Raw genomic sequence first — 19,100 nt, forward strand, 5'->3', positions numbered from 1 at the left:
ACGTCTATTCAATTATCATTACGTTCTCAAAAAGAAAAAGCAACTAATTTGTTCGATAAGCTATAGTAGCTGCAGAAAATACATTATCCTTTCTAGTTTCTACTAACGAGAATTCTACTGCTAGATTATATGTTTCTGGTCAATATGCCATTGGGGCTACCATATGCAAGTAAAAATATCACGACGACACCGTACTACTACGAGACCATACATTGAATATTTGAATTGGCCTTTCCCACGTAATAATACATATATACATGCATGTTGAGAGTGATACTCCATAAATCTATCATATTCATATATACTCCAAGACAATAAATGATGTTCGCAGTCATCAATGACCCACTTAAACGTGTGTTGTAACAAGGAGGACCATTAATAACATAATAGGTCATGGGAACGCAAAGTGCCACCTAGCAAACTTGATTTCTATATGAGCTACCAAAAATTAGACATAATTAGAAAGGAAAAAAAACTTAACAAAAAAAAGGTGAGGAAGGAGATGGAAGGTGGTGTTTCTAGTGATCAATTTGTTGTGTTCATGGCCGATGGCCATACTCAAGGCAACAAACCTTTAGCCTCTGAGCATTCCAATATTAATATCGTTGATGAGCGAGGATTAAGTCTAACAAAGGCCCCACAATCTATTAATACTCTTAGAAAGAGAGCCACTCTTCGCCGTCTTGCTTTCTCAAAACCTAAATCTAGAATAATTGAGTTCAGCCTCCGTCCCAAAATAAATGTCACTGATCAATTTAGAGAAGATCAGAGTATCTTAGAAGAAGATACAGATAATAGTAGTAATGGTCATGAGAGTAGTACGGACTTCTCTTCCCCCTCTTCTTGGTCAGAAGAGGAGGAAGAAGAAGAGGAAGAGCATAGTGGGAGTCAAAAGTATCACACATGTAATAGAAAAAAAAGGAAGATCAAGTGGAGGAGAGTAGGAGAGTGGGCATTGTTCATTGCTATCTTAACTTGCTTGATCCTTTCCCTTACTTTGACCACCCTCCGACACCGCCCCATGTGGGCGCTAGTGCCGTGGCAGTGGTGTTTATTGGTGATGGTGGTGTTTAGCGGCCGCCTTTGCTCGGGGTGGCTCGTGAGTTTCTTAGTGTTTGTCACAGAGCGAAACTTCATGTTAAGGGAGAAGGTGTTATACTATGTGTATGGGTTAAGGAAGAGCATTCAAAGTGTAATTTGGCTTGCACTTGTGTTATTGGCTTGGACTTGTATGTTCGATGCTCGTGTGCATGAACATAATAGGGTGGTTAAGAAGATATCTCAGTTGCTAGTAGCTGTTCTTATTGCAGCAATGATATGGTTGACCAAGATTGTGTTGGTCAAGACTCTTGCTTCTTCTTTTCACGTCAGGACTTACTTTGATCGTATGAAGGAAAGCGTCTTTCATCACTACATACTTGACACACTCTCAGGTTCTTCAGAATTTGATTTTATCTCCTTATGACCATACTTTTAATTTTTTACTTGTTTATTATGTATAACCTTCAAAAGAAAATAACGAAGTATAGTATCTTGCCAAAAGTCATTTAATAAATGAAAAACGAGGAAGAAATTAGGGAAAACAAAATAATCACGTAACCTTTACATGCAAAGTTCACAATGAAAACCTATGTCAAAGCACCGGAAACGGAAAATGACATTTGCTACTTTTTTGCAAATATTTGGAGATAAAAACTAGTGTTTGAAAAATAATAATTATAAGATACCCACATAACTCGTATAAAACATTATTTTCGTAAAAAGATCCAAAAAAAAAAAAGACGAGCTTTTTGACTCGAATCTAACTATTTTAACCAGATGATAGTTCATAGAGTACTTTTAGATACGTGTCACAAATATTAATAAACTCCTTTGGCACAAGCCGCGTAATAAGTAATATTTTCTTAAAAAAATATAATAGGATAGCAATAAAGTTAATAAGATAGACTGTGAACAATATATATGTCCTCACAAAACAGTGACCAATATATATAAATATAAAATTTAATAATACGTGCCTCCAGATATTTATTACTAGTCACCAATAACACCAAACACATGCAAAAGTTACGCCAAAAATAGCTAAAAGGTGATTGCGCATAATTCAACAAGAGATCATTAAACAAATTAATCAAATAATATATAGTAATTTTTGCAATAATTACGTTTAGTGGAGCCAGCTGCCTTATCTTTTAGTGTACTAAGCACTGAAATGCAACTCCTAGTGAAAAACAAGAATAACCCCCTCTACGAAAATTCTTGATGATACTCCACTTATTTTATAAAGTAATTTTGCCGATAAATTAAGCTGGTCAATAATGATATGTATCATATTTTATATTCCCTTGTTTTCTAATAGGTGTATTGCTTTAATATTTAGATTGTCCAATATAAGATAAAGTATGACAATTGAAATGCTTACCTATTACAAAATGTTATGAAAAGTTGAAATTAAAAAATATTCCATTGAGAATAGATACAATGACATTTTACATAATTACCACTCAATATTTAGAGACGGAAAAAGAAATAAATACCACCAGACTTTCTTTATAATTTTGTTATAAATATCATCATTTATTATGCAACAAAATGGATGTATAACTATTATAATAAAAATGTCGCTTGTTATTCTTTCTTTTAGAAATTCTAGAGCCTATAGGATGTAGATGACTAAATATATGAATGGGAGGTGAAACACATTTCAGTCATGGTGATTTAGGGCATGTTCTTTTCGGCATAAAACAGTTGGACTGAACTGAATTGAACTGAATTGAACTGAACTGAACTGAAATGAATAGTGATATGTGAGAGTAAAAGTATTGTCAAGAGTTGAACTGAACTGAACTGAACTGATCAGAACTGAACTGAATTGAACTGAACTGAACTGAACTGAATTGAATTGAATTGAACTGAACTGAAAATAAACTGGGGAGAACAGGCCGTTAATGTGCTTGTGTTGTGTTATAGAAGCAAAACTATACACCACTACATATTATTATTATAGAAATGATGAATCGCAAACCACTTGCGTCTAAAATGGAATACGCGATAATTCCAAGCTTGGCATGTACAAACCAGTAAACCGCTTGCAGCTAAATGGGGGCAATGGTGAATATTTCCAAGCGGGCATGCTTTAGACTTTAGTGCTGCAGTAGGGTTATTCTCTGGTTCTATCATATTTATTGTGTAGACTGTAGTACACCAGAAAATTTTCCTAGTAGTACTGTCATAACGTTTTACAGTATGAATAAGGGGCATTGAAAAAGCAGTACCATGAGTAAAAATCTTTACAGAACTTTTATAGTATTACTCATGCTCATGCACATGCAGATCAAATATTCTTAAAAATTAGGGCCTCATTATTATTTTCAAGTATCACTAATACACTTCCTCGATAAAAAAAAAATTACATATATACTTTTTCTGTCTTGCATTTATATCCGATAGAAATTATGAATTATAAAAAAATATTAAAAAAATATAGGTAAGAGTTCGGTTTCGATTTTCATAAATAATATAGAAAGTATTGTCTATAATGATAATCAAATAAAAGACTTCCTCGAAATTCTTAGTCATATAATAATCATCAAAGCTAACTAGTTATAATCATATACTTCAACCAACACCCATTTTGTCTCCCAAAAACCTTTACCTATGTTCATTTATATATGTTTGTCCCAATCTTAATTCTCATTTCATTATTTTTGCTACTTTTATCAAATATGATATTAAATCTCTTACAAAAAGCAATAACCCATACCTTTACATACTCCAAAAAATACACCCACTACTTTACTTTCCAATTAAAACTTGTAAACCTAGGTCCATCTTAAGCTCTCTCCTCAAAATTAAAAAGATAAAAAAAAACGAGAATGGCTTTAGAAGACAAATGAAGCATATAAAATATCACATACATAACTTTGGTTATGAAAATAAGATTATTATTATTATTATTTTATTAATATTTTAAAACGCTTATCTTAGATATCATTAAAGATCAAACAAGTAAACTACTACGAGACTATCTAACGTAGTATATTCCGAATTTTATTAAAAATATATCAAAATTTCTTTTGGATATTTTTTTGGCAACATTATTGTTTTTTGAGACCGAATTAGATCTTAGATATTTTAAAGGATCTGAGCAAATTTTCTTGAAAATGACATAGAAATTGATATTGCTGTATTCTAAACCAATCAAGGTTTAGTTTCCGTATCTGGCGAGGATAGTAGTTGTCCACAACTCCACAATTCTTATTTGGCTTAGGCGATGGTATTACTTCATCATCATATTTTGCTACAGGGGAATTAATTATTGCGTAGCTGTCGATAATCGATATGGCCAATTCGGTCATGGCCCATGGGCTTTAACTGTTTAAAGACAACAAATTGATGCATTTATTTGTTTTATTGTATGTGAAAGGGCAAAATTCGACTACATTTGCCTCCCTCTAATAATAATTTGAGAAATTCTCATTGATAATCTTGTAGTTTTTCGATTTTTCAATAATAATCATAATAGGGTATTCAAATTCCCAAAAAGTGACATTGTATTCTTGTTGAATTCCCAAAGGTTACTTTTTTCAATAAATCTATTGTTAAATCAATGCACGCTAATTGAGATGTTTCTGGAATGCAAATTGAGGCGAATCTTATCATTTTTTGCAAATTTCGACCTCAAATTTGTCTCATAAAATGACCCCAAAACCTTGACAGGGCTATTTTTCGAAATAATTTGCATTTCAGAAATATCTCTATTTGCGTGCATTATTTTGTGAGCCCAAAAAAGAGCTTGTCAAGGTTTTGTGGGTCAATTTAGCCTTTGATGAGTCAAATTTGAGGTCGAAATTTGCAAAAAAAATTAGATCTACCTCAATTTGCAGTCTACAAACATTTCGATATGCGTTTATTGATTTAAGGGTTAGATATAATGGAAAAAGTCACGTTTGGAAATTCAACAAGAGTACAAGGTCATTTTTGAAAATTTGAAAATCACATGATGATTACCTTGTTAATTTGAAAATCACAAGGTAATCAGACTCATTTCATATAATTTGAAAATTAACATGGCCTTTAATTAAGCAATTGGGTAAGGGTTTACCTCACAGGATGTCCAATCTCTAAGAGGATTATTTCTGATTACCTTTCGAATTAGCTCTAAATTTTAATGACATTCACATGTGAGGGAGAGTGTTGAATTCCATTGATTCCCAAATGTGAGCGTCCCACATTGAAGAAAGAGGAGAGAGTAGAGACTAAACCACTTTATAAGTTTTGAAGTTACTCCTCATAACACAAATTGGTTTTAGGGTAGAACCTTCCTGGGCTTATAAGCGGGCTAAACTCTTGTTCTCCTTATTTGATTACCAGACTCATTTCATATAATCTGAAAATGTTGGTTTCTTAAATAATTTTATTTAAGAAATTAAATTTTGACATATATAATGTAGGTCCACCAATGGATGAAATACTAAGGGAAGAGAATAAAGCAATAAAAGGGTCAAAATCTCTGCCAACAAAATGGAAGAATGCAAAAAATGCAATGAGATCAAGGAACTCTGGGTCCAGAAAACTGGACATGGAAAAGCTGAGAAAGCTAAGCATGGAAAGTCCGAAGTCAATATGGAGTTTGAGGAGATTAATGAATCACATTAGATCTTCTGGTTTATCCACAATTTCAAAGACCGTTGATGAGTTTGGGAAAGCTGAAGCTGAAATTAAAAGTGAGTGGCAAGCTAGAACAACTGCTAAACGCATCTTTAGGAACGTGGCTAAATGTGGTGCCAAGTAAGTCAATTTTTTCCTCTTTGATGCATATTTATCATTTATCATTTCGACACTCCAATCAATTCATAATGTCACTATCATATGAGTCATGTTCTTTGTTTTATTTCATTCTTTTATTTTCACTTGTTTGATTGTATAATTGCAAATAGTTGCATGATATAAAATAATGAATATGATGAGATGGAAAAAATAATATCGTGAGTAGTTCAAGATTTTATTCTAGGTTAGGTAGCTTTTGCTCTATTATTTTTTAATTATACAATTTATCTTTGTAAGAACTCGATGCCCATGGGCCATGGTGTCGATATGATCAAAAAACATTATTGTGTCTAATAATGAACACCAATCTTTTCTGGCACTTAACCTAGAATCGATTTCGGGTCTAATAAATAGTTAGATCCAATTATGAGTGGTGTTTGGTTTGAAAAGTTGAATTATTTTTGTCTATGAAAATATTTCTATTGATCAAAACTAATTTTTAGTTAAGGAATTATTTTTAGAAAAATTTGCTAAAAAAATCTTTTAAAAATTTAATTTTGTGAAAAAAAAACCTTTTAGAGGATTCTTTGCAAAAATAAACCACAAACTGAATTTTTTTTGCAAGATGAAACTCTTTTTCATTTTTCATGTGGTTTTTGAGATGTATAGGGGTGGTGTTGTAGTTAATGGAAATAAAGGGTGAAAAGAAGATAGAAGGATCAACGTAAGAATGAGATCGAAAAACCACACCGGAAAATAAGAATAGGTTTTATCTTGCAAGAAAATTTAAGTTTGTGGTTTCTTTTTGCAAAGAATGTTCTAAAAGGTTTTTTTTCACAAAATTGAACTTTTAAAAGGTTTTTTTTGATAAATTTTTGTTATCTCTATTATATAAGGGAAGAGGGGAATGATGTCCCCCAATAAATTTACTCAATTACCCCTTAGTAAATCAACTAATCTACCAAAAAAAGATGAAAGAAAATCAAACTCCAATATAGCATAAAAAAATTTAACAATGAAAATTATATCAATCAAATATTTGATCAATCAATACACAATCAAGTAGTAAATCAAAAAGCAAGATACAATCAATTAACAAAGTGAAATGATTTAATTAGAACAAAATACTTTGTTGATAAAAATATAAGAAATCTTTAATAAATATGCGTAACATTCTTTATCGCTCATCAGTTTTAAATTTTAAAAATCTTAACGAAAGTATAAATTAAATAAATAATAAAAGACGGGTTTGGTTAAGTGATATAGACTTAATCAACAAAATTAGCCAGCCCAAAAAACATGTCTAATGTTCAAATTTTACCTTTATTTATGTTCAAAAAAATTATAAATTATGTTATAAAAAAGTGAGGCACGCATCGCGGGTATAAATTCCTAGTTTTTATAAGTTGAAGAGAAGATTTTTTTTCCCCCCTTTATGAGGTGAAAGAAGATCTTATCCTTTTATAACATTATACCCCACAAATGAAAGAGTCCAAATCTTTGTGGCACGATAGACATGAGAATTAAGGTACATGCAGTGATTTATTTCGATAATTAAATGTGTTGCTTAGCATCGTAATGGGAGTACTAATGTAATACCCAAAAACAATGATCTACATTTGAGACCACATACACGTTAACTGTTCAAAAAATTCTTCTTGTCTATCTATAACTGCATATAGTTAACTTCTATATTTAAAATTAATGTTACTTAACTTGTCATTTCGAAGGTACATTGAGGAAGAGGATTTAGCAAGGTTCTTAAGGAGAACTGAAATCCATGTTATATTTCCCCTCATTGAAGGAGCAATTGAGACAGGAAGGATCACTAAGTCGTCCTTCAGAAATTGGGTTGTAAGTTATCATCCCCTTCTCAACTGCGTGATAATATCTATATACTCCTATATTTGAGAACAATTGCCACTATACGACTATCAAAGTACAATTCTAACCATTAATATCATTTATTTTCTTTTGCTAAAATATTTATCTCTATTATATGAAGAGACTATTTTACCCCATGTCTTTCGTAATTACAAAATCACTTACAAATCAAAGGGGATCTTCAAACAAAAATACCGAAAATAAAATTATAACAATCACTCACAAGTCAACTAAAATCATAGAATTGCATAATTTATGTTATACTCCCTCCGTTTCCTAAAGATCTTCCCACTTACTGTTCCTACAGATACCAAGGTAAATCAAGTTGTGTGGGGCATGGTGTGACTAAAGTAGGAGAGAGAAAGGGGTTAAGATAAATAAACAAATAAAAAAGGGTTAAAGTAGGAGAGAGAAAGGGAGTAAAATTGAATTAATAATGTAATGGTGCGTGGACCATATGATAGTGACATGAGAGGGTAAATAGGGAAATTTGTTTTGCCAAATAAGGAATAAAGCAAAAGAGGGACGATCTTTTGGAAACACCCTTAAACGGAAAGAGGGAAGATCTTTAGGAAACGGAGGGAGTACAAATCACTCAAATGAAGAAACTTTACAAAAACTTAAAAAATTCACTTACAAACTACAACCAATACACTACAACGTCAATACATACTCACAAAAACATTCACGAAAATTTGACTTGAAATCAAAGTGTCCACTTTTTTCACAATCTACGAACTAGTGTACTTAATTCAAAAATCAACTAAAAAATAATAATATTAAATATTGTTGATAAATTCAATAAAATTTCTATTTTATTCATAGAATTTAACTTTAAAAAATTAAAAAGAATACTGGTGAGAGACTTAAGCGACAGAGACTAAACCAATCAAAATTTGCAACTAAAAACAATTATACTTCGTATGTCTAACGTTTAAATTTTTGACTCTTACTGATGTGGAAGAAAAACCGAGTTTCTATCTCGAAAAAAATCCAAGCACGCATCGCGTGCAATATATATATATATATATATATATATATATATATATATATATATATATATATGGAGATCACCAATTCCACAACATAATTTTTATAAAGAGAATTGTCTATCACCAACTCTCTTCATTTTTTAAGTTTTCTGCATTGACTTTTACTGACAATGCATAACTTTGACTATTAATACCTTAATTATTTATTTACGGAACATATATGATAAAATTGATAGTTTGGCAATGCATATATTGAAACAAATCTATTAACATTTTATAGTTACATTATTCGCTATATATAAGTATAATATATAATCAGAATTAAACATGTGAATAGTGTAGACTATAGAGATAAAAGTAGATCAAAGTAAATAAAAAAAATAGAAGGAAAATATCATAATATAAACTTACAAACGTCTATATGTTGCAATTATTCTTGGACCAAATCAAGCTTTTATCATATCGATTACCACCATCTAATACCTACATAAATGTGATCAAAAGGTACGAGCTTATTTCGAACGAAAGGCTTTAGCACATTCTTTGAACGACACCAAAACAGCAGTACAACAACTTCACAAGATAGCTTCAGGAATTGTGAGTGTGATAATATTTGTGGTGTTTCTGTTGATGACGGGACTAGCAACACCGAGGGTAGTCGCGTTTGTCATCACACAGATGGTAGTTCTAGGTGTCATCTTCCACAACACTTGCAAAACCGTCTTCGACTGCATCATTTTTGTCTTTGTCATGCACCCATTCGACATAGGTGATCGTTGCAAAATCGATGGTGTTCAGGTACATACAATAATTTTAACTCGTTGTTTGATGTTGCTATAGTCCTCTGTTGCTGCAATTCACTGAGATAAAGTTGATGCATAAATGCAGATGATTGTAGAAGAGATGAATATACTAACTACAGTTTTCCTGAGGTATGATATGGAGAAGATCTACTATCCAAATGCAGCTCTTCTAAACATGCCAATTAGTAACTTCTACCGAAGTCCTGAAATGTGGGATACAGTTCCTTTCACCATAGATGCCTCTACTTCAATTGAAGCCATTAACGCGCTAAAGAAGGCGATACAAAGGTAAGACCACTCATCATTAAACTTCAAATACAAGTACTCATAAGACATTTAATACTGGTAGTACGCTCTAATGCTTATTCGTTATAACCTATTTGAACTTAACTTATTGTAATTTTTTTTATTATCCCATTGATCTAAACTTATTTGAACTCGTCTAGCTTTGTTCTCTAAAATAAAAAAAAAGTTGAACTGAACATTTACCTAAATTTATTTTGTCTTCTTATACTTATTTCCTAGAGTACTTACCCTGTGATTTTGCATATGCAGCTATATTGACAACAAGCCCAGTTATTGGAATTCAAAACATAGTTTCATAGTAAAAGACATAGAAGATCTGAACAAGATGAACATGGCCTTATCTGTGCAACACACCATCAACCACCAAAACATTATTGAACGAAACATGCGTTTAAGTGAGCTTATTTTGGAGTTGAAGAAATTTTTTGAATCCCTTGATATCAAATATCACCTTCTTCCACAAGAGGTCCATCTTACCGAGTTCAAAGCCAACAAGTCGTCGTTGCCAACACCATCGTAAAATCCCATGTTAATTTGGTAGCATGTTATGTAAATTCAAATATTATTCATCTTAGGATCGGAAATTTTTTGATGGAATGATTAATATTTGCTTTGTTACTCAGTCTCGGGTAATCATATCAGATAGGTATTATGTACTACTACATATTCGACTCGGCTTTTTCTCTATGTTAGAAAGAACCCAAGTTTTTGGTGTACCCAGTTAAGCGTTTATATCATGTCAAGAGTATTGAGAATCCAACACATATCTACTTGATACTTATGTTGCTCTGTTGCCTCTGTACTTTCTTTAATATCTTTAAAGAACAAATACTTACTATATAACTTAGAATTATCGCTAAATATGGCCCAAAAAAATGAAAGATTACGTGGCTTATGCACTAGGGTGCAAAATGAGCATTGTGCACCCAAAAAGAACATACCATTTATATAAAAGAACACTGTTAAGAAATTAGTCAAAAGAGTAATATGTTTAGGGTGAGAGTCAAATTCCAAATTAAGTTATAATCCCGAGTTTCGTCGCTGCCAATCCTGCAAACAAGGAAAAACTGGCCCGGGGGTGTTTCCGGGAAAACCCCTCCGACGCTCAAGTCAGTGATGGGCTAGAAAGAAAAAAATAAGCAAGTCTAGAGAGAGATGCTCTTTTTGTTAGGTGAGAATTAAATACTTATTCATTGATGAGACTGTTGGTATTTATAGTGTTGGGAATCTCCCAAACAGGAAACCCTTTTGGGGAGCATCCCAATACCTAGGGAAGTCATCACCTTTTTAAGGTAAAGCTGCTTTATTCCTTAAAAGCTGATGAATCTCCTTTGACATATAAGGCTTAGGCCTTGAAAGAAGTGTCTTCTAATGTTTATTGGGCCAAGCTATGGGCCCAAACAAACACGAACTTTTTTCAACAACTTTTCAAATTTAAAAAAGAACACACGAATTAGAATTAAAGAATGTGTAAATTTATCTTTATAAAAGAACAAAGGTTATAATGACAAGAATATATTGTAAATGAACAATTACACTTAAGGTAAAAGAACATATACCTTTTAGATTTAAGTTTGAAAAAGAATCTTTAGTTGCATAATTTAAGGAAGCAAATAACAATAATTTTTTAAAATTATAAACTCTAAAAATGATAAAACGACGTAGTTTAGAAAAGGGTGCACCATGCTCTACATGTACTTGGGTGCATGTACTTATTTTCGATTGAAAGAGACACATATTTCCTTAATTTTTTAATAGTTGTAACCTTTTAACATTTAGGACATGCTCTCTTCGGCATTAAAATAATGAACTGAACCGATTGCAACTAAATTGAACTGAAATAAATTAAATTACAACTAATAATAATGGTGATAATAATATAATATAATTTAATTAATAATAAATTCATAATAATGATTTATTAATAATAATAAGTTATTAAATAAAATAATAATAAATTATTAGCAAAATAATAATTACCAATATTAAAATAATAATAATAACATTATTATTATTATTATTATTATTATTATTATTATTATTATTATTATTATTATTATTATTATTATTATTATTATTATTATTATTATTATTATTATTAACAGCAATAGTAATAGGAGTAATAATAACAATAATAATATAATAATAATTGTAATCATGATATTAATATTTATAATAGTAATAGTAATAGTAGTAATAATAATAATGATAATAATAATAATTATCATTGTTTTATTTTTTTCTGAAGGGAACTCCAAAAGGGAGATCATATTATATTATTAATAGCCAAAGACATAACATCAACTAGGATAGAGTCAACCCAAATACGCTTACCAATCTCCCAAGGTTGGAGATTAGCCAACATATGAGCTACCTTATTACCGGATCGTTTCACAAAAGACCAAACAACATGTTCAAAACAAACAACCAAATCTAAAATGTCATCTATAATTAAATTGAACTCACTAGAACCCCCTCTACCGTACCCTTTCTTAAAGCTTGAATAGCTAAGAGGCTGTCGCTCTCGACCTCCAAATGACTGTAGCCCAGCTCCTTTGCGAGTTTCACACCATGATATATTGCCTTTGCTTCCGCCACACGAGGCTCCCACGCTACTTGGAATTGAAACGCATCAGTAGCCACAACATCACCGTGGTCATCACGAAGCACATCCCCCAAACTACACCCACCCATCCCGATTTGCCACGCATCATGGTTGAGCTTAATATGCCCCACGCTAGACTTGGACCACGCACTCTCATGTAGTGCAGCAGCTTCAATAGTGAGACGAGCTGAGCCCACCTCCATAGCTTCCTTGTGGATCTTCTTGGCGTACAACAACGTCTTCATTGGGTATCCCCCCTCCCCCTCCATCAACAGCCTACAACGAGACCCCCAAATCGCCCAAGCTACAGTCACAATTCACACATCTCTTCCCCTTCCATTTGAGCGAGGCATCCTTCCCACCAATCACCCACACACCTGCCCACATCCCCCCCCCTTATACCCAACTCGCTAAGCCTCCAAACCTCATGGGCAAAAGAGCAATAAAACAAAGCATGAACTACAGTTTCATCCCCTTGCCCACACACACTACATACCTTCTCTGGTGGGAACTCGGCGGTTTAAATCTGCATTTGTGGGAAGTGCATTTGAGAGTGCCCCACACACAAAAATTTTAACTCGGGGTATCACTTGCAAGTTCCATATTTTCTTCCATATCATCGAAGGAGAAGAAGAACATGCTTCACTATCTTGATCCGAGTCACCCCAAATCGCTTTGTATGCAAATCTCACAGAATACACACCATCTTTTTCAAGATCCCAACAAATAACATCCTCTGGAAGACAGGTGATAAGTGCATATTCTAACATCATTTATAGGCATATTAGGGTGCATTTTCATGTAGCATTAGAGCATTTACATTGCAATTCTGCATATTTAGATCCCTTTTTATAAGCTACGATGCTTTCACGGGTTGTTTGATGTTTTGATATAATTTCAGGTACTTTGGACTCATTTTTAAAGACATGATTATTAAGGCACTTGTATTACCATGAAAACGATATATCATGTGCTCAAAACGGATTGGAATTGAAGAAGATACAAAGGACTTCATGCACTTGTGTGAAATATGACACCTCTGTACCATTATATCCATAACGTTTGATACAAAAATGATAATAAAGTGATTCCAATTGGGTTAGAAACTAGACTTGAAGAGCTTTCCAACTATATATTACATGTAGGAAACAAAGCTCTGGAACAAAAGTTATACCTGTTCAAAGTTCAGCAAAAACCTCTGTTTCGCTCGCACGCCCGTGCGACTTGCTATGAAAAGGCACGAAAGCTTCTGCCCTGCACACACGAACGAGCGAGATTCCGCTCGACCGTGCGCGAACCTGCACACCCGTGCAAGAAGCAGTTTGCCCGTGCAACCTGCTGTAGTGTCAGTTTATATTATTCTTAGCTTATAAATAGGATTGTAAACCTTATTTTGAGGGATAGTTGATTGTATACACTTTTTAGGGTTTTTAGAGAGAAGTTAGAGAGAGAAACTTGTAGATCTTCATTGTTCTCCAAGACTCTACCTTTCTACCATTAATTCAAGTACTTATTTTCTTCTTCTTTTCTCTTTGTTTTCTATTATGAACTTTAACTATTGTTCTGTAGTTTGTTTATTTATTTCAATTATGCTTGAGTAGTTCCTTTTATCTATGGTTAAGTTGAATCCTAGTATGATTTAATTCATGATTGTTTCTTTAAATTCTCATATTAATTGTTAATTGTTCTTGCTTAATTAATTGTGCATATTTCAATACTAGATTAGGGATAACTAGTACTGTTCTAATTCCATTGTCTTGATCACAACGGGAGTTGGATTTTGACGGATTTAAGTATTTCAATTAAGGGCATGAAGTTCTCCACGGGAGTAGGTAGAATGGATTGTTAGGAAGTTAAAGTGTCGCGTTTAATGTCTTTAATTTGCATGATTCCACGGGAGTAGGCTTGAATGCATATTAGAGAAATCATGGATACTCGGGAGAGGTCTATGGTACTTTATATGGTGGACTTTTCCTTGTGAACATTTAATTGATTAGTTTGGCGTAGGAATTATTTTGTATTACTTCGTGCTAGTGGGGATACTTAATTATAGAGTCTTTTATTTATATATTGATTAGTATAGTTGATTCGACGATGATTGATATTAATCTCCTTTAGTCTTACCATTATTTAAAGGCTAATCATAAAGCAATTTTCTCTCGGTGGGATCGACTCTGACTTACCCTACTACATAGTTAGGAGGATTAGTTAGGTTATTTATTTTTGTTAGGTACGCGACACCCCTATCAACGGGAACTAATAGGGATACTCATTACTCTCTCCACCTCAAAAGGTAGAAAAAGTTGTGATAATAAGTTCATATTCCAATTTTTATCAATTAGGTGAATTAAATCCCCCACCATAGTGTTTGGATTTGAATTCCCCCAGTGAGAGATTATTTTCCGAGATTGCATACCTGGAATCCACTCATCATGCCAAACTCGAATTTTTTCACCATCGCCAACTCTCCACCTAACTCCTCTTCTCAAAACCCATCTCGCCTCCCAAAGCTCGTGCCAAGTATAACTGGGATTCGACCCCAAATCCGCATCCATGAATGAGGTGTGGGGATAGTATTTCGCCCTTAAGATCTGTTCAATCAAACTCCCATTATGAGTAGCAAGATATCATACCTGTTTTCCCAAAGAGCCCAGTTAAACAGTTCCATATCACGGAAACCTAACTCACCTTCCCCTTTTGATTGGCACAATTTCTTCCACGCAACCCAATGGATCTTCCTTTTCCCAGTTTTTTGCCCCCACCAGAATTGAGCTATCAAAGATAGAATCTTATCAAAAAAAGAAGAGGGAAACTTAAAAACACTCATCACGTAGGTAGGAAGAGATTGGGCCACAACCTTTATCATAACCTCCCTACCAGCTTTAAAAAGAATTATCCCCTTCCACCCTTGAAGTTTTTTCCATAGTTTTTCTTTGACACCTTTTCCATTGACTTTTTTCGAACGGCCAATCGTGGTAGGTAAGACAAGGTATCGATCACGAACATTAACAACTCTAACACCCAATTTCTGCTCAATTTCTCCCCTTCTCGAATCTCTGACACCTTTGCTGAATGAAAGAGTAGTTTTATCAAAATTAACCTTTTGACCCGAGGATAACTCATACACGGCACCCTTAGGGCTTCCTGAGTAGCCTCTGCATCATGGATGGTAGCTCTAGAGAAAATCACACAGTCATCAGCAAACAGTAGATGATTGACAGAAGGAGTAGTGGGGGCCACCTTCATACCTCTCAAAGAATTATTCTCCTCTGCTCTCCTAAGCAAATGACAAAACACCTCCGCACACATAATGAACAAATAAGGAGAATTCTTCTGAAGGTCGTCCAATAATAAACACGGAGAAGGTCATTGAACAAACACAATCCGTCACTCTGTTACACCAATCTACATCAAAGCCCAATTTTACCAACACAACTTCTAGAAAATTCCATTAAATACAATCATAAGCTTTAGACATATCCAATTTCAGAGCCATATTCCCCTCAACATTGTGCAAAATTTTCATGTAATGAAGCAACTAAAAAGCCACCAGAATGTTATCTGTTATCAGACGCCCCGGAACAAAAGCATTCTGATTAACAGCAACAATTTTATCAATGAAAAGTTTTAGACGATTGGCAAGCACCTTTGACACCAACTTATAAATAACGTTGCAAAGATAGATAGGGTGGAAATCAAACATACAATCAGCTTTGCTTTTTTTCGGGATTAGAACAATGAAAGTTTTTGTTCAAATGACGAGGAATAGGAGCCCCACGCAAAATATCAATAACAGCATCAGTTACAGACTTACCAACAATGTGCCAGTACGTCTGAAAAAACATGGGACACATTCCATCAGGGCCAGGAGCCTTGATAGGATGCATCTGACTAAGGGCTATGCGAACCTCCTCTACATTATACTCAACTCTCAAAATATCATTCATCTCTGCAGAAACCTGGCTATGAACCTCCGCAAGGGCCTGCAAAATCATTGAAGGATTCGCCGAGGTGAATATATTGCGGAAATAGTGAACCGCAAGCTTCCCTACACTCTCATCCCCCTCATGCTCAACACCCGCATCATCTTTGACACGTGTGATGCAATTTTTCTTCTTTCTCTCTGATGCTCGTTGGTGGAAGAATTTGGTACTGCGATCCCCATCCGCAAGCCATAAAGCACGCGAGCGCTGCTGCAAATAGCGCTCCTCATGTTGGGACAACATCTCGATCTCACGAAGCAACACACGCCTACTCTCGAGCTGGCTTGCCGAGAGCTTGGCACCATTAAGCTGCTTAAGCTTCTTGCGCTTCTTCTTCAATTCTCGGAAAATGGGCCCAAACTTGTCACCACTCTAATTCTTCAAATTCACAGCACATGCCTCTAGGGGTGTGCAAAAATATCCGATCCGAAAATCCGCCGATCCGATCCGAAATTTCGGATATCCAATCCGATTTTAAGATTTCAGATATTTCGGATCGGGTATCTGGAAAAAATTTCGGGTTTTCGGATCGGATACGGATCGGGATTTTACAAAAATTTCAACGGACCCGATCCGAAAACCCGGTGATCCGATCCGAAAACCCGATATCCGATCCGAAAACCCGGTGATCCGATCCGAAAATTTCGGATCGGATTCGGATCGCAATTTACCCGATCCGAGATTTTCGGATATCCGAATTTTCGGATCGGATCCGATATCCGACATTGAACACCCCTACATGCCTCCACCTTAGTCTCTAAATTCTTCCCTTACAACTACGCTCCCTCGATGACCCCCTCACACTCCGCTTCACTAGCCCAAATTTGTTCAAAACGAAAAGGCTTGTCACCTAATTGTTACATGTTATCAAATCTCCCCAAAGTTAGTTTAATCGGGGCATGGCCCGACCATTCCCGATCCAAGTTCCAAAGATGACCCTCAACAAACAAATTCGACCAATTAGTAGTAACAAGAGCCCGATCAAGCTAGCACTGGACGTTTTCTTGAAGCTCAGGACAATTATCATAAGTATACTCATAACCTGAAAAGGGAACATCATGAAAACCACAAACATTTAAATCACTTCTAAAATTCTCCATTTGCCACTCCGCTCTATCATTACCCCCCATTTTTTTCGAAGCGAACAAAATTTCATTAAAATCGCCTAGACGAAGCCACGGAAGAGTAGACTAAGTAGCAAGAGTCTTCAATAAGGTCCAGCAAGAGTCTATTCTAAATTTTTGGCCACCCATAAAAACCTGTGCGTCACCACTCCTCCTCTCCTAAACCCCTTTGCACAATGACATTAATATGGTGAAGGGACATAGAGCTCAATACAACATCCACATCCTTCCTCCAAAGTAAAGCCAAACCGTCGAAACGACCTCTAGAATCAACCGAGAGACCGTAAAAATCCCCCAACCTACTACGAATGCGTGCAAATTCACCACTACTCAACTTTGTCTCTGCCAAGAAAACTAGAGACGGGGCCTCTCTTCGGATCAAAACCCGAAGATTATCAAATTCATCACTACTCAACTTCGTCTTTGCCCAACCCTCTGCAGTTGAGACTCAGAATACTCATTGAGCTGGGCAGGACTGATCATTGTCAGTCCTCGCCATTCGCCATCCAGAAGAAGAAACATCTAAAACAATCTTTTTATTAAAAGGGCCACTAGAGAAGTCTGCATCCACTTTGTCCCTATCCCTTTTACCATTTTTGCCATCATCTTCACTAACAGGTAACCAGGCAGGTTTAACATGTTTTTCCCGAGCCAATTTTCTCCATTTCCTTCCTACATTACTCACCACCAACATCTTCCTGCATCACTGTATCCAAATTAAGACACATGTTGTCAGGGTCCCCACCACCTACCCCCTTGTCCACGCATGCCCCCTCATTTCCATCATTAAAATCATTAAAAGCATCCTCCCCAATGTCTATGTAAGTGCAAGTGACACTCAAGAGGGAGGGGGGGTGAATTGACTGTTTGTGCGAATGTTGTAAATTTTTCGATTATAGTAAGAACAATAAAGGAACAGTTCTCTAGCAGCGGAAATAAAAGCAATGAATAAACAACACAAGGATTTAACAAGGTTCGACTTCTAATAAGTCTACATCCTCCACTCACTCACTCTTTTATTAATCAACTCAGAATAACAAAAGAATTACACTCAATCACTTATGCACCTATGCACAAGATGATTCCCCAACTTCCACCTATGGAAGTTCGACCCAACCACCAACTATGATGGTTCGAATGAAGTTGATCCCCGATCAACATCCCCAGCAAACTAAACTCACAATTTGCTCACTTACAACAAGTTTTCTCTCAAGAACAAACAGCCTTACACGCTTAGAATGAGAGTAGTTTAAGATTTATGTGGTATTAGGGTTTGTGCTAGGTTTGAGAGCTTGAGAGAGAGAAAGCTTTTGCTTAGAGTATATGAAAATATGCGTGCAAAAGCCCCACTGTTTGTGTGCTAGCAGAACTCCTTAAATAAGCCTTTGGTAAGTAAATGTTACATGATATTATGAGAGTATATTTTCCTCGGAAGTATGGAAATTATTCCAAGGAAAATATACTCACTGATTTTATTTGATATTAAATAAAATCAATATAATATCATATAACACACTTACCGTTCTTAAGAAATCTTGCTCACACAACAAACCATGCATCCGTGTATTTTGAAATCAATTTTGCGCGGAAAGAAAAATTTCCTAAAATACGAATGCATGAAATAAACCCTAGAG

General features: G+C 34.7%; 1 protein-coding gene across 1 annotated transcript; it reads left to right on the forward strand.

Annotated features, from left to right (window-relative positions):
- The first annotated feature begins 445 nt into the window (after positions 1-445).
- LOC104893073 (mechanosensitive ion channel protein 10) lies at positions 446-10,514 on the forward strand. Its single transcript, XM_010679140.4, has 6 exons — positions 446-1,433; positions 5,454-5,790; positions 7,500-7,623; positions 9,150-9,443; positions 9,534-9,736; positions 10,004-10,514. The coding sequence occupies exons 1-6, from the start codon at positions 503-505 to the stop codon at positions 10,272-10,274; spliced, it is 2,160 nt and encodes a 719-aa protein (XP_010677442.2). The 5' UTR covers positions 446-502; the 3' UTR covers positions 10,275-10,514.
- Positions 10,515-19,100: the final 8,586 nt, after the last annotated feature.

This window comes from Beta vulgaris, chromosome 5 (assembly GCF_026745355.1).
Source record: "Beta vulgaris subsp. vulgaris cultivar EL10 chromosome 5, EL10.2, whole genome shotgun sequence".
NCBI lineage: Eukaryota > Viridiplantae > Streptophyta > Magnoliopsida > Caryophyllales > Amaranthaceae > Beta > Beta vulgaris.

Coding starts and splice junctions, on each gene's coding strand:
- LOC104893073 (XM_010679140.4), top strand. CDS start 503: ATGGAAGGTGGTGTTTCTAGTGATCAATTTGTTGTGTTCATGGCCGAT. Junction 9,444..9,533: donor GCAAAATCGATGGTGTTCAG/GTACATACAATA, acceptor GCATAAATGCAG/ATGATTGTAGAAGAGATGAA. Junction 9,737..10,003: donor CTAAAGAAGGCGATACAAAG/GTAAGACCACTC, acceptor TTGCATATGCAG/CTATATTGACAACAAGCCCA.